General features: G+C 42.7%; 1 protein-coding gene across 6 annotated transcripts in view; it reads left to right on the top strand.

Moving 5' to 3' along the window:
- Positions 1–13348, top strand: part of kmt2cb (lysine (K)-specific methyltransferase 2Cb) — a 108764-nt gene extending 95416 nt beyond the window's left edge. For all 6 annotated transcript variants that reach the window (XM_056263010.1, XM_056263035.1, XM_056262996.1 and 3 more), the window contains 8 exons: positions 88–1231; positions 2011–2147; positions 2261–2391; positions 3552–3723; positions 8221–8337; positions 8440–8513; positions 9862–9970; positions 11457–13348. In XM_056263010.1, the coding sequence (XP_056118985.1) occupies positions 88–1231; positions 2011–2147; positions 2261–2391; positions 3552–3723; positions 8221–8337; positions 8440–8513; positions 9862–9970; positions 11457–11549 (1977 nt within the window). In that variant the 3' untranslated portion in view covers positions 11550–13348. The remainder of the gene's footprint in view (positions 1–87; positions 1232–2010; positions 2148–2260; positions 2392–3551; positions 3724–8220; positions 8338–8439; positions 8514–9861; positions 9971–11456) is intronic.
- The last annotated feature ends 3481 nt before the right edge of the window (positions 13349–16829 follow it).

The following is a 16829-nucleotide window of genomic DNA, read 5'->3' on the forward strand; positions in this document are numbered from 1 at the left end:
ATTTTATTTAACTGATAGATGAATTCCTCTTGATTACGCATGATGAATGTCATGCATATGTTTCATGTTTCTGTATTGTATTTCCAGACATCTGTTGCTCTACTTTCTGAAAGTGCTTTGAAACAGAGTCCTTCTAAAGTCCAGCACCAGTATAGCAACAACATGTCCTCTCTGGATGTCCACTGCCTTGCCCAACTCCAGCACAAGCCATCCCCTCCCTCTCCGAACCTTCACGCGGTTTTTAACCCAGCTGGTCAAGCGATCAAGACAGAATCCAAACCTGAAAGTATATCGGAGAGCCATCTTAAAGTGACGGTTAAGCTGAAACCGCGTTCAGAGGGCCACGTGGAAGACAAACCGTGGCATCATGGCAAACGGTGGAAAGGCCTGCGCTGGCGAAAATGGACAATACACATTGCAGTACCAAAAGTTGCCACCCAAGAGTCGGAAGTTGAGGAGTTCTTGCAGCAGCTCAACTCATCTCTGCGACCATGCTCATCCACCCGTGACTGGCGCCGCTGCTGTTTTTGCCAACAGATTGGAGATGGGATGACGGATGGCCCCGCCAGGCTGCTCAACTTGGACTTGGACACCTGGGTGCACCTCAACTGTGCCCTTTGGTCCTCTGAAGTCTATGAGACTCAAGCCGGCGCCCTGATCAATGTGGAACTGGCGCGTCAGCGTGGTCAAACAGTGGTTTGTGCATTTTGCCAGCGCTTAGGCGCCACTAGTGGCTGCCATCGGTTGCGTTGCCTCAACATCTACCACTTCACCTGCGCCCTGCAGGCTGGCTGTACGTTTTTTAAGGATAAGACAATGCTGTGCCACCAGCACCGGCCACGGGGAGCCGGTGCTGCAGCCGGCTTGCACTTAGAACATCAGCTGCGCTGCTTCTCTGTGTTCCGCCGTGTCTTCGTACAGCGCGATGAACTGCGACAGTTAGCGTCGGCCGTGCAGCAGCCTGAGCGCGGACATACTTTCCGTGTGGGGAGTTTGCTTTTCCATACAATGGGTCAGCTGCCACCTGCCCTGCTACCCACCTTCCACTCGTCTACGGCCATCTATCCACCAGGCTATGAGGCAAGCCGTCTCTACTGGAGCATGCGGCACGGTCAGAAGCGCTGCCGGTACGTCTGCTCTGTTGAAGAGCATGAGGGGCGTCCTGAATTCAGCATCCGTGTGATTGAGCAGGGCTATGAGGATTTGGTGCTAACAGACACCACTGCTAAAGGTACAGCTGCCACAGTCTCCATCACATACACTGATATAATAGCAGACAGGGTTCCCGCGGGTACTGTATAGACATACAGTATTTGGGCAGGTCTTAAATAACATCTTCAAAAGTCCTACATTTGATTTAAAAAACTTGAAATGATAAACATTCAACCTAAAATAACAGTTAAAATAGCAAAACCAAAAGAATAACAAGACATAAAATCCCATTGAAACAGCAGCTTTCATGTTCAGCAGGGGTGTAAAAAAACTACAAACTTGCAAGCAATGTCTTTTGTCTCCAAACCAAGTCATGTTTTGCCCACAATCTGCTGCCAATACAAAGTCCATTTAAAAGATCCCAATCAAAGCACTTTCAATTAGTGTAAAAGAACCCAGTTCTTTGTGCATTCATATTGTAACTGAACTGACAAGTGGACTCAGATGTCTTTTTGTTGTGCACATATTGCCAATCACCCTGAGACCACAAAAAAAGGGGGACAAAAAAGAAAAAGCTATTATGAGCCCCACATTTGCTCTGAATGTGTAGTAGAGGACAAAACAAAGCTGCCCCAATATGCCTAGGGACCTCATATTTATTTAAACAATTTCAGTTGCAGCTTTTTGACGTTCAATAATTGCACTATGCCATATAATAATTTAAATTTCAATGCGATTAATTGTGTAAACCACATTTAAAAGCAGTTTAAAATAATCTCATCGATCCTACTGCCTGACAGACAGCAGTGTGATGTTTTTTTATTCGCTTGTGTGCTAATTCTCACCCATGTGTTCTAGGAGTCTGGGACAAGGTTCTTGGGCCCGTGGCTGAGAGGAGGGCTGAGACGGGCATGCTGAGACTCTTCCCTGTCTATCTGAAGGGAGAGGACCTGTTTGGGCTTACCATCTCAGCAGTTACCCGCATTGCCGAATCGGTATTTACAATAATAACAACCTTAATATCACTCACTGCATATTTTAAAGTGAAATGCCCAGTTATGTACAGTTTGTTACGATGCGCTCATTTTGTCAAATGTCACTGTTGTAGCTGCCGGGTGTGGAGGCATGCTCAAGGTATCGATTCCGTTATGGCCGTAATCCCATGTTGGTGCTTCCACTGTCGATCAATCCATCGGGCAGCGCTCGTTCTGAGTTGCAGACGTTCCCCCATCATGAGAGGTCAGTATTTTGATAAATTATGGTGTGGTCACATTAATGAAATTTAAGTGAAATGTTGCGTACAAGAACAGGTTCATTGTCCATTGTCATTAGCGTAGAGATGTATGGCGCACAGCTCACACAGAAATCATTTTTAAGCCAAGCAGCTTTCTGTTGGTCAGAGCGGTGAATTTTGCCTGACCAATTTAAATACAAGCAAAATATACGCGGGCAATTTTTCCGCGTTCACAACAAACTCCCACTCGCACAAATTCCTATTGGAATGACTAGATTTCCCCTGTGAAATAAAATTTTTCTTTGTTGTTGCATGTAGAAAGTGGCTGGCAGTGGGGATGCTAGTGGGCGTTCCCACTAAGGAAAAAACTAAATATAAATGGAATCAGTACATAAAATGCTTAATATTAAAGATTAATCGAGAAACAGCGAGTGCTCTTTGCCATTGCAGCTATTTATCTTTTGCGCAAGCACCGGTCTATCTGGGTTCTAGAAACCATTCAGACTCTGAGTCAGCATCGACTCGAGTATACATGTATGGACACAGAGACATATCATAAGTTATAGGAAAGTTGCTGACTGCTAAAATTAACTTCCTCTCCATCTTGCCGCACTCCACTTACTTCACTCCTATTGGTTTTTGCTCCCGAAAGTCACATATCTCAGTTGCATAAACGTATCAACTTTGTCGCATCGCTGGACACACCTACATGCTGTCGCCAACTTTCACTGTTGCTTGTGTCGCTGAAATTAATGAGATTTTGTCGCTGCATGTCGCTGGTAGTATGCACTGGGCTTAAAGGGTTAGTTCACCCAAAAATGAAATTTCTGTCATTAATTACTCACCCTCAAGCCATTCCAAACCCGTAAGACCTTCGTTCGTATTCGGAACACAAAGTAAAATCTCTCGGAAAGCTCTCGGATTTCATTAAAAATATCTTCATTTGTGTTCTGAAGATGAACGAAGGTCTTACGGGTTTGGAACGACATGAGGCTGAGTAATTACTGACAGAATTTTCGTTTATGGGTGAACTAACCCTTTAAATGTGACCGCACCTTTACATTTTGCGTTTGTTGGAAAAGCAGTATTAATGAAAGACTGTTTTCTTTCTCTGTTTCTGCCATGTTCTCTTATACACTCGACAAACTCGTATATACTCACACAGGTTAAAGATCCTCTCCGTGTGGGCCAGAACATCTCGCTGCATTCAGAACTCCTCCATGCCGGAGAGTGGATCATCTCACAGCAAACACTTTGTGCACTCTAAGTCATCTCAGTACCGCCGGCTGACCAGCGACTGGAAGACTAATGTGTATCTGGCACACTCCCTCATCCAGGTGAGTCCGTTCACTGAACATCTGATGCATATTTGAAAAAGCTGGCTGAAATTTCCAGGTTCATCTGATCCTTTGAAAATGTAAAGTTTTAAAGGGATTCAGATGGACCTCGCTGGATTGAACTCGAGGAAGCCTTAAAATACTCAGTGTGCCTTGAGTGACTACAGTTTCTGTTGTTCCTCTAAGAGCATCTTAATGAAAAAATGTCTCTTTTAAGCTTGTGTTATTGGCATTTCTCCCTCTGGCACGGTTGTGTGGTCATCTAAAGGAGCCACAGCTGATCCAGTGTCTCGTCTAGTTCCCTGCCGAGCTTTTTAAAACCACACAGGCATACAAACAGATAAATCACTGAGACATATCTGATGTCTCATTCAGTCAGCTGTACAAACCTATGTATGCTAATCGAAGCAGAGTAGAATGGGATGTACATGGGTCAGTCTCTCGAAACTATGTCCAGGTCATATTTTCTCCCCAAAAAAAGAACAAAAATTAGATTATATTTTGCATATGAAAGTGAAGGAATTCTGAAGGTGATTCTCATTACTGTATATTTTTAAGGTACAATACAATAAATATTTGTACAGTACTGGAAAAATATTTCTTGTATTGTACCTTAAAAATACTGTACTACAATAATTTAGAAATTACTACTACTACTACGATGATGATAAATAATTTGGTAACACTTTACAATAAGGTTTAATTTATTAAAGGGATACTTCAGGATTTAGCATTAAGCTTTGTATTAGTAGAAAACCTGTAGTATTTTCGAATTACCGTGCTTTCCACCCTCATATCCCCTGAGACGAGTGATTTATGTATTTTCTGTCTGAAAAATATCCTCCGATGACGCAAAAATCGTCATTTTGCGTCATCGGAGGATTTTTTGGCCAGAGGCTAAAGACTACAGCCAGTAGTAGGGGGTGTCCCGCATGCTCTCAACCCGCCCATAAAGGGTGGGATCTCACTCACAGAATATACACAGTGTCAGCCATCTTTTTTGGAAGCTAAGCTAGCAGGCTCTTGTTCTGTGGAGAAAGCTGAGTAGTAGGGGTTACCATCTTCGAGATCGTCCAAAATGTCTGGGATTCAGCTTTTGCTTTCTGCAGTCGCCATTCATTGTTTACATGCACACCTTTTGTTTCAATCTAACTGAATTCATTACATTAATGACAATAATGCAGGAAATGAGCTTAATAGTCATAAAAAATAATGTCATAATGTAAAAAAAAAGCTTAATGGTTTTAAATGACCTTTTAATCATTGTGTCTATTTAAAAATATAACTGCTGAATTTATTTATTCATCATCATCATCATCATCAACATCTTTTTCCGCTTATCCGGGGCCGGGTCGCGGGGGCAGCAGTCTAAGCAGAGATGCCCAGACTTCCCTCTCCCCAGACACTTCCTCCAGCTCTTCCGGGAGGACACCGAGGCGTCCCAGGCCAGCCGGGAGACATAGTCCCTCAAGCGTGTCCTAGGTCTTCCCCGGGGTCTCCTCCCGGTGGGATGCGCCCGGAACACCTTCCCGGGAAGGAGTCCAGGAGGCATCCAGAACAGATTCCCGAGCCACCTCAGCTGGCTCCTCTCGATGTGGAGGAGCAGCGGCTCTACTCTGAGCTCCTCCCGAGTGACCGAGCTCCTCACCCTATCTCTTAGGGATCGCGCAGCCACCCCACAGAGAAAGCTCATTTCGGCCGCCTGTATCCGGGAATCTTGTCCTTTTGGTCATGACCCACAGCTCATGACCATAGGTGAGAGTAAGAACGTAGATTGACCGGTAAATTGAGAGCTTTGCCTTGCAGCTCAGCTCCTTCTTCACCACGACAGACCGGTACATCGTCCGCATTACTGCAGAAGCTACACCGATCCGTCTGTCAATCTCCCGTTCCATCCTTCCCTCACTCGTGGACAAGACCCCAAGATACTTGAACCCCTCCACTTGAGGCAGGAACTCTCCACCAACCTGAAGTGGGCAAGCCACAATTTTCCGACTGAGAACCATGGCCTCGGATTTGGAGGTGCTGATTCTCATCCCAGCCGCTTCACACTCGGCTGCAAACCATCCCAGTGCATGCTGAAGGTCCTGGTCTGATGGGGCCAGCACGACAACATCATCCGCAAAAAGCAGAGACGAAATCGTGTGGTCCCCAAACCGGACACCCTCCGGCCCCTGGCTGCGCCTAGAAATTCTGTCCATAAAAATTATGAACAGAACCGGCGAAAAAGGGCAGCCCTGCCGGAGTCCAACATGCACCTGAAACAAGTCTGACTTACTGCCGGCAATGCAAACCAAGCTCCTACTCCGGTCGTACAGGGAGCGGACAGCCCTTAGCAAAGGGCCCCGGACTCCATACTCCCAGAGCACCCTCCACAGGACGCCGCGAGGGACACAGTCGAATGCCTTCTTCAAATCCACAAAGCACATGTGGATTGGTTGGGCAAACTCCCATGAACCATCCAGCACCCTGGAGAGGGTATAGAGCTGGTCCAGTGTTCCACGACCGGGATGAAAACCGCACTGTTCCTCCTGAATCCGAGGTTCTACTATCGGCCGAATTCTCCTCTCCAGTACCCTGGCATAGACTTTCCCGGGGAGGCTGAGAAGTGTGATCCCCCTGTAGTTGGTACAAAACAGCCTCTGCTTCCTCAATGGAAGACGTGTCGGTGGGATTGAGGAGATCCTCGAAGTATTCCTTCCACCGTCCGACAACATCCCCAGTTGAGGTCAACAGCTGCCCACTTCCACTGTAAACAGTGTTGGTAGGGCACTGCTTCCCTCTCCTGAGGCACCTGACGGTTTGCCAGGCCAACCGGTAGTCCTTCTCCAAGGCTTTACCGAACTTGTCCCAGGCCCGATTTTTTGCCTCCACAACCACCCGAGCTGCAGTCCGCTTGGCCTGCCGGTACCCGTTAGCTGCCTCAGGAGTCCCACAAGCCAGCCAGGCCCGATAGGACTCCTTCTTCAGCTTGACGGCATCCCTTACTTCCGGTGTCCACCACCGGGTTCGGGTATTGCCGCCTTGACAGGCACCGGAGACCTTACGGCCACAGCTCCAAGCGGCCGCATCGACAATGGAGGTGGAGAACATGGTCCGCTAAAACTCAATATCTCCAGACTCCCTCGGAATCCGATCCTAGGGCTAGGGTGTCCTGGTGCCACGTGCACTGATGGACACCCTTATGCTTGAACATGGTGTTCGTTGTGGACAAGCTGTAACTAGCACAGAAGTCCAATAACAGAACACCGCTCGGGTTCAGATCAGGGTTCCTCCCAATTACGCCCCTCCAGATGTCACTGTCGCTGCCCACGTGGGCGTTGAAGTCCCCCAGTAGAACGACGGAGTCCCCAGTCGGAGCACTTTCCAGCATCCCTCCCAGAGACTCCAAGAAGGCCGGGTACTCTGCACTGCCGTTCGGCCCGTAGGCACAAACGACAGTGAGAGACCTATCCCCGACCCGAAGGCGCAGGGAAGCGACCCTCTCGTTTGCCGGGGTGAACTCCAACACATGGCGGCTGAGCTGGGGGGCCATAAGCAAACCCACACCAGCCTGCCCTCTCACCATGGGCAACTCCAGAGTGGTAAAGAGTCCATCCTCTCTCAAGGAGTGTGGTTCCAGAGCCTAAGCTGTGCGTGGAGGTGATCCCGACTATCTCTAGTCGGTACCTTTCAACCTCACACACAATCTCAGGCTCCTTCCTCACCAGCGAGGTGACGTTCCACGTCCCTAAAGCTAGTTTCCGTGACCAGGGATCGGGATGTCGAGGCCCCACGTCGCTCATTCAGGCTGAGCCTGGCCTGGCCCCAGGAAGGAGGCCCGGGCCGCCAGGCGCTCGCATTCGAGCCCCAACCCCGGGCCTGGCTCCAGGGTAGGGGCCCGGCTGTGCCATGCCGGGCGTTGTCATGGTCCTTGTTTTTGCCTCCAGCATAAAGGAATTTATTTATTCAATTATTAATTGAGAAAACGGGGACAATCATTTTCAGGGAAACAAATTGTATCCAGAAATGAACTAAACTTGACAAAATATTTACAAGTAAATATAAATTTTTTAAATCTAAAAATGTAGAAAGTTTTCTGTTAGGGTGTGGGTTTGGGTTAGGTTTATTGTATTGATAATTAGCTGTACAAAAACAATACAAGTGTACTGAATGTCCCAAGTAAACATGCATGGAATAGCTTGAGTAATGCTATTCTAATGCAAATACTCATAGCTAAACCTGACAAAACCTTATTTTGGGGATGTCCTCATGTGTAAAAAACAGTATAAAAATTAAGTAAATTGCAAAAATTCAGAAAGTTTTCAGTTAGGGTTAAATTATAGTATTTGTATATAGCTGTATATAAACACAATAGACGTCTATGGAACATCCCCACATTCCCCAGTGTGTGTGTGTGTGTGTGTGTGTGTGTGTGTGTGTGTGTGTGTGTGTGCATGAGAGAGTGATCTGTAGCCTTGGGTGAGGATGCATCTCTAATGCGTCTTGTGTCTGCAGGGTCTTGGGCTGTTTGCAGCACGTGACATTGAGAAGCAGACCATGGTGATTGAATACATGGGGGATATTCTGCGCACTGAGGTGGCCATGAGGAAAGAGCTGCTGTACAAGGCTAAGGTAAAGCTTGCTCAACCAATGAGGGAATAGTGCTGGGAATAATGTTACCTTGACATGCTGTCTAAATGCGTTTGTCTAAATCTGTGTGGATTTCTCCAACAGAACCGCCCAGCGTACATGTTCCGCATCGGCAGCGACCGAGTTATAGACGCAACCCACTCTGGAAGCCCTGCAAGGTACAAAAATGAACTTGACGTGTCATTTCAGCTTTCAGATGTGTACATTACTTGATGATGCGTTATGGGCAATGTCAAACCTGACATATTACTGTCATTTGTAGTCACATTTTGCACAATTCAGAACACCTGTGACCTCAATGTTTAATATTGCTGTTTTACGATTACTGTTTGAAGCACTAATATTCAAAGTTTTGGGATTTTGAAAGAAGTATCTTGTGTTCACTAAGGCTGCATTTATTTAATCAAAAATACAGTAAAAACTGTTATATTGTGAAATATTAATACCATTTAAAATAACTGTTTTCTGTTCAAATATATTTAAAAATGTCATTTATACCTGTGATTAGGGGTGGGAATCTCTAGGCAGCTCACGATTCGATTCGATTACGATTCAGAGGGCTGCGATTCGATGCTAAAGCGATTATCGATTATCTGAATTTTTATTTTTTTTGGTGACTATAAATACTATAAAAAAAGTACCAAGTAATGACCCATAAAGAATTAACATACAATATATTTTATTAATATTGCAAAGAACCAACAGGAAAATAAATGTGTGCCTGAACTAGCAGCATACTTGTAGTAAATTAATAATATAACAACGACCGGTAACGTTAACGTTACAGCCGAGTGTTTTTCCTCCTCTGGGTGGAAACGTGTCATATGGCTTCTCATATTTGTCATGTTTCCGACAAACATTTTAGTTTTATTCTACAAAGCTTACAAATAGTGTGGCTCTTGTCCAGCTCCTTTCCACCTTCAACTTCATAGAAGAAATATGTCCACACGTCAGCTTTTAACGAGGAGGGTGTTTGGATTTCGCGCTCAGCCATCGCGTCTCTGTTATGTGCACTCCACAGACGGTCCGGCCAGGCGGCCACTGCACTTCCGCGCTTCAGAGTTCCATCTTTTGCGTTCTGTCAATATCACATTATTATAAATGTATATAAAAAAAAAAAAAAAAAAATTGAAAATCGATTTTTGACATTTGTGAATCGATTCAGAATCGTCCACGTCCGCATCGCGATGCATCTAAGAATCGATTTTTTTCCCCCACCCCTACCTGTGATGCAAAAACTGGATTTTCAGAACTCCAGTCTTCAGTGTCACATGATCCTTCTGGAATATCCTGATTTGATGCTCAAGAAACAATTGTACTGAATCAGAACAAGCGTATAAACGTATAAACTTAGTGTGTCATTGCTTTTCTCTGAAATTTGAATCACAGTTTTGCCTAGTGAATGACAAAGTGTTTGACAAAATTGCTGTTGGAAAGTTCAAAGCGTGCTCTTGGATGCAAGAAGAAATTAAGTTATAATTAATTTGAATTGGATGTTTCCCTTAGATACATCAATCATTCATGCTCTCCAAATTGCGTGGCTGAGGTTGTCACGTTTGAGCGGGGCTACAAGATTATCATCAGTGCCGCCCGCAGGATTGAGAGGGGAGAAGAGGTAAGACTGTACAAGTGTGTCATTTATTTTTCATGCACCTAAATAAACGGCACAAACATGCCCAAAATGCACAGCACGATCGTTCAGGGCAGTTCTGGTAGACTGTGAAGGATGCAGCAGACATTTGCAATCTGGCATACTTTTTAGGGGTACCAAATCGGTTATCGGCTGATATTATAGATTCTTTAATTTACGTGTGTCGACCGATATTGTATATTTAATTGTTCATGCTCATTTCCACTATTTGACATTTGGATTTCCTTTACAGTCATCTGACGCTCACTTAAAGGTACACTATGTAACGTCTAGGTTACTAATGTAATCCCTGAAGGAGGAAACGGAGACGTTACATCCGAACTGATGAATTGGGATCCAAATTCGTCAGTTCAGTTCTGACGAAATGTCGAACGTGACTGACTCATAGGGAACTTTTGGCCCTCTATCTGTTAAAAAAACAAAACTGCATGTATTTTGTGAAAGAACATTGTTTTGGTTGTGCTTCGGTTCTGTGTGACTGTGCAGATTAATATGGTTATCCTACTGTTCATAAACCATACACTACTAGAGTTAAGAGATATAACCAGTTTAGATGGAAAAGATATCAAGCTGACTAGCTGAAGACGTTACTGTAGCTATAGCCATTAATAAACACGCCACTCACTTGAAAATAAATTCCAGCACAGTGCTACAACAACCGTAGTGAAATGACACTTCACAAAAGATAATACTTTACAATGAACTCTGTTAGAGAGCTACCAATAGCATTTTATCTTTTCAATAATGTTACTCACTTTTTGAGTAATAAAAACACCATCTCTGCGACGCTTTTACATTTCAAATCCCTCAGTTCTTGTCATCTCCGAAAAGCCAAGCCAATGTTGATTTTTTTTGTCACATTCTTTTTTTGCAAGCAGATTCTCCTCTGTTTGGCGTTTGTTTTAAACGGGTGATTCCCCGGAGGATCGAGATTTAGCTGCTCCATGTCAACCTTTCTCGCACACGCTGTGACAACTAACCTATTCCACTCCTACACTTAACACACATCAACGTAGCCGGAGAAACTGTTCTCTATTTACAGATATGACGAGACACGAACGGACGAGTGACAAATGTACACAATTTCCCACGAAAACCATCCCGAACAGGGCTAATATATAAACACATACAGAAGAAGAAGGATTGAGGTTGTCAATTTTGTTAATTTTGAACAAAACAAAAAAAGTTACATATTGTACCTTTAAAGTTCATTTCTAAAACACTAAGAATTTGACAACACTGTCAAACATCAGTACGAAACAAAATTTTGGCCGTGACAGTTCATTCAGACACCTGAAACGACCCTTTAAAAGTCAGAAAGTGCTCTTGACTATGTTCCCGGTTATGATGCTCTCCTCAATCATGTGATTTTTAGAGAGTCTCATAAGAACTATCTGCAGAGCTTAATATGATTTGAGATTTGAACCACCTTTGAATGATTTTGTTGCAGCTCTGCTATGATTACAAGCTCACCCCGGTTGAAGATCAGAGCAAGATCCCATGTCACTGTGGAGCCGCCAACTGCCGCAAGTGGATAAACTGAACAACTCTGAGGTGCCAATTTACCAGAGGAGACATACAAAAAGGAAACAGCCAATCCTGGAAGTTGTTTTAGCGGGCGATCATTTTTAAAACGTGCAAAACTAAGAGGAAAACGCAACGCTGAAATACAGCATTGTGTGAGAGCCATTCGTATCATTTTCTTGACTTGAAAGGAAAAGGTTCCGTTATGTGCATGTGCCATGAGTCTGTGTGCGTGTGCGTGTGTGTGTGAGTGTTTGTTTGCCAGCTCGAATGCGTGTGCGTCACACGGGGCAGATTTCACCAGCGAATGAGGACGGAGAATGAGCGAGAGCACTGTGCCGGGTATGCCTTATAGGTCGATGGAGAGGGCAGGCCCATCTGTATGACGTGATCTGTACCGTAGAAATCAATGTAGAACATCACTGAATGGAGAATGTACGGAATTGACTTCCGCAAAGGGAAAAACATGTTGCACTAAAAAAAAAGAAAACGAAAAAAAAAAAAAGAAATAGAAAATGAACTCACGAAAAAAACTCAAAAATACTTGATTCCATGAGTCAGTTTTATCCTAGATATCTCTCATTGTTTAGTGTAAGAAAATAAAGGTGTTTTGTATTTATTACTGTGTGAGTGAATGAATGGGGCCTATTTTTAAAAGCGGTTTTATGCCGATAAAAAGGATGCCCGACTGCGATTCTTGCACGCAGTTTGAGATTCTGTTACATCTGTAAATACCGTGTAAATATAGAGAAATATCAGAATGATTGACCAAATACGACCTTATTCACTACCTTATTCATATCGATATTCAGATATTTTAGATGTGCTTGTTCTGTTTTGTTTTTCTTTTTTTTTCTTTTTCTCCTTTATTTTCCTTTCCGGAATTATTTAACAAAGACACATCACAATACCACGTGTACACGTGTAATTACGAAACTGTACAGAATTACAAAGGTGATTTCACAAGAAAAGTATTTTCTCTGTGCTTAGGATGTGGTATTTGTAGTGACTTTGTGGTTTATTCATTATTGCTGACCATTTTGTTGGTTTTCATTTCATTTTATTCCATTTTATGTTACGGATAGCAGCGACACGGAATTCAAAACGAGAGACATTCTAGTAAATCAGGTGGGATTGTAGATGTAGGGATAACTGTGAAATGAACTTTAAACCTCACAAACCGATTATGAGATCACAAGCGTAACCTGAACCGGCACAAGTAGATCATGTTCATTTTTTATATAAAGGCTGTCGTATGGATTTTATAAACGTGCAGCGTCGTAAAGAGACGTCGCCGTCGGACGCTTTGTGTGTAATCGGTGGGAGGAAGGGTCAGCGTAACTCTCTGAAAAATGTGTACATACGAAAAACATATGCTTGTATTAGTTTTATTGATTGAAGTGAAGCATCTGTTAAGAGAGCGCTATTCATTTTGTAGCCAAAAACTGTTTTTCACACTTCACATGCCTTGTTATTTCAATTTGGGAGTTTCTGTGTGCACAATTTCACGTTGAAAAATGGACAGTTTAGACTTTGTATTGTACTGGGCATGAATTTTTTCAAAAGAGTCCGTTGTATATATTTTTTCTCAATGAACAGCTGTAACAAAATTGTTTCATGGATATTTTCCTTGTCTTGTAAAATACATCAATTTCCTAGTGTTTTTTTTTTGTTTTTGTTTTTTTTGCTCTGTATAGTAGTCTAAATTGTTTTGGAAACTGAAGCTTTTTTGAAGTACACAGAGCGATATAGGGTTTGGTATTTGAGGAATTGAATTTACATTTACAAAAAAAATAATAAAATATTTTACATCATTAATTGATGCACAACTTATTTTTCTTCTGGTAATGTGTTGCAGTTTTATTGAGATGCTATTATACTTTCGATCAATATTTTTAATTATTTTTTTATTATTGTGTTTTCTGTTTTCATTTTATTTTAAAAGTTTATTGTGTTTTGTCATTTGTACAGGTATGTCTATAGTTTTTATTAATTATTATTTCGGTTTTAATTATTTTAGTACATCAACTTAAACTAAATGAAAACTAGAAATGTTGCAATTAGCTGAAATAAAATAAATGTAAGTGGTTTTTTACTTTTTAATTTAATTCAGTTCAAATTTATTTTATATTAAGTGACAGGTTTTTTTCATATTTTTAGTTTTAGTTAACTATAACCGTGATGTGTTGGTATTTTTGGAGGTATGCAAGCTATGCAAGATGTAATAACAATAATTTATTCTGTGCATTAAAGGCATTTTCGCACCTAACTGCACAAACAATTTGAAATGAAAACAATGGAGCTTTTGACAGCGGGGGACAATAATTCGCCTAACAACAGATCTTCATTTAATCTCAGGGAGGGGGCCGTATGTATATGATGTTAAAAGACCCTCTCGAACTTCCTGGGACAGAAAAACACTACAGCACACCCTGAGGCCTCTGGTAACTCATGTTATACTGACTGTGTTCTTCAACCATAACAAGGTCCATGTCACACCCTGATCTGACAGTGATGAACTAGTCTTATTTCATGTTCCATGTTATAGTCTTTGACACTGTTTTCACTTTTTTTTTTTATTACTAATAGGTACTTGATTATTGTTGTTTTAATTAGCTTGCTTTTAATATCAACATCAACAAATGGATCTAATACCATGTGTATTTAAATACAGTGGTGTTAAACGATATGTAGGCTACACCCCAATACAAAGGTCAGGGTTTTGTTTCTGTTTTTTCTTTTTTTAATTATATTTTCTGCTACCATCATGTACAGCTTATTGTGGCAAGGAACTGCCCATTTAGACAGGAAGACAGTCTGAATGACGTAAAATGACAATATAAAAAAACAGTTGGGCCTAAATTTAAGATTTATGTATTTGAATTGCATAATATTTCCATCCATTTGGATGACACAGTTTTAAACGAATAAACGTAATGTTATTTACATTTGTCAGTTATACATAAATTAATCAAGTCCCTTCTTCAAGCTAATCGGATTTTTTTTTTATACAATCGTTAATGGTAACCTTTGTCATGTGGATCATTTACAACACACTATAGGTTACAAACTGAGGCAATTAGCTCAATTAAAGTTCTTCATGTTTAACTTGAGGTTGACGTCTCTGCAAATAATAAAGGATTATACTTCTGCTTTTCTTAATTAAGACAAAGCCTCACTGGGTTACTATGTGGAATCATTAATAAAAGGCGCCACCTGCTGGTAAACAGAAAATAAAATGAGAGCGTTTGAGGAATTATAAATAACTCAAATGAAGGAGGGAAGATGATGGGGGGGATGATTGATTATATGTTAGTTTTGTTTATTCTATTTACATTTTGTTGATTTATAATTAAGTTATTTTATGACCTCTTTATTGTTAATTTGAGTTAATTACTTTATTTTATTGTAATTGTGTTAAGTGATGATTGTGGTGTCCCCTGTGTGTGTTTAATGGACTAGTCCTCTGTATATATCAGTTCCCCATGTGTGTCATTAGGGAGGTCATGTTGGTTTGGTTAGTTTGATTTGATTTCTGTTAAGTCTGGTTCTGTTCAGTTGACCCTTTTTCTTTATGGGCCCAAGACCTGACTTTATTTTCATTCAGTTTTCAATTATTTTGATTTGATTTTGATTTTGTAACTTTATTTTTTGTATTTAATAAATATGTTTTGGTTGGAAATCCTGTGTCCTTTGCCCTTGACTGCTTGGTCCCTCACATATGGTGTCAGAAGTGGGATCTGCAGAGGGCACAGGTTTCCTATTTTTTGGTTTCCCCCATTTTTCTCCTCCCTGTGTCTTTTTGAGCCATGAGTCGGCCTGGAAGAAGAGGGGCACAAAGGATGATGCCAAGGGAAGTACAGGAAGGAGAGGTGGAGACCGTAGAGGATGGTGAGGAGATTGTCCCAGAGGAGTCTGGAGGGCAGGAGCCAACGCTGGCAGATTTGGCGAGTTTGTTCCGGGCCCACATGGTGCAGATGAATGCTCGGGAGGCCGGGAGGGCCCAAGAACAACAGGAACAAGAACGACGATTTAAGGCGTTGCAGCACCAGTTTGGCTTACTTCAGATGGAGGTACAAGCTCGTACTCATACTCCACCCACCCCTGATCCACGTTCTATGAATCCAAGTCCAGAGGAAGGGCAGGATGGTGACCCTGATCTTGATCGACCGTTTCCGGAAAGGAGGGAAAGAATACTTCAATACATGGACCAAGACAGAGGTCAGTCCTGGATCATAGAACCCAGATTAGAACAGTTAAGTGACTCTGATGACATAGAACATTTTCTGATAACTTTTGAGAGGATTGCTGCAGCATGTGGCTGGCCTAAGGCTGACTGGGCGTTCCGCCTGATTCCCCTACTGACCGGTAAGGCCCGAGCGGCATATGTGCTTATGGACATTGATGATTCGCTGGATTATGAGAGTGTTAAGTCGGCTATTCTGAGAAAGTACGATATTAATTCAGAAACTTATCGACAAAGATTTCGTTCTCTGGAGGTTGAATCATCGGAGAGTCCCAATGAATTGTACGCCAGGTTGAAGGAGCTGTATGGGAAGTGGATTCGACCTAAAGGTAAAACTATTGAGGGAATTGGAGAACTAATTATTCTGGAGCAGTATCTGCGAATGCTCTCTCCTGAGCTTCAGGTATGGATCCGGGAGCGGGGACCTGATACTGCTGCTGAGGCTGCATCCCTGGCGAATGTGTTCGTTGCTGCACGAGGAAGGAACCAGCCATGGAGTTGGCGGGGTGGGAGAGATTCTGGAAAGCCCCATGTCTTTCAGCCGCCCCAGCATTACCACTCTGGTAAGCCTCCTGTAGCAGGAAAAGCTGAAGCGGTGTTTCTCAAATCACCTAATAAAGTGCCTATTTGTTACCTGTGTGGCCAAGAGGGCCATACCAAGCCTGTTTGCCCGAAGAACGTTGTTAAGCTCTCTCAAGTCTGTTATGTGCCCAGAAGTAATGCAGCTCTGGTGAAGCCCGGATTGTCCGTAAAGATGACCACTGTGGAAGTGAACGGTAAGGAACTTCATGCTCTGGTTGATACTGGCAGCGACCAGACGTTGGTACACCGACGGTTTGTTTCACCTGCCTTGATTAATTTTACTGACCAGAGATTGATATGCTGTGTCCATGGTGATGAGAAACTGTTACCTACTGCGGGTCTTTATATCACAGTACAGGGACAGACTTATCTCATGGACGTGGGGGTTGCAGATAATTTGCCGTATCCTGTGATTCTAGGGCATGACCTACCCATACTTTTGGATTTACTGCAGTCAGAACAGCTTTGTAA

Source organism: Rhinichthys klamathensis, unplaced genomic scaffold (genome assembly GCF_029890125.1).
Source record: "Rhinichthys klamathensis goyatoka isolate OS25496 unplaced genomic scaffold, OSU_Roscu_1.1 h1tg000011l_1, whole genome shotgun sequence".
NCBI classification, from domain to species: domain Eukaryota; kingdom Metazoa; phylum Chordata; class Actinopteri; order Cypriniformes; family Leuciscidae; genus Rhinichthys; species Rhinichthys klamathensis.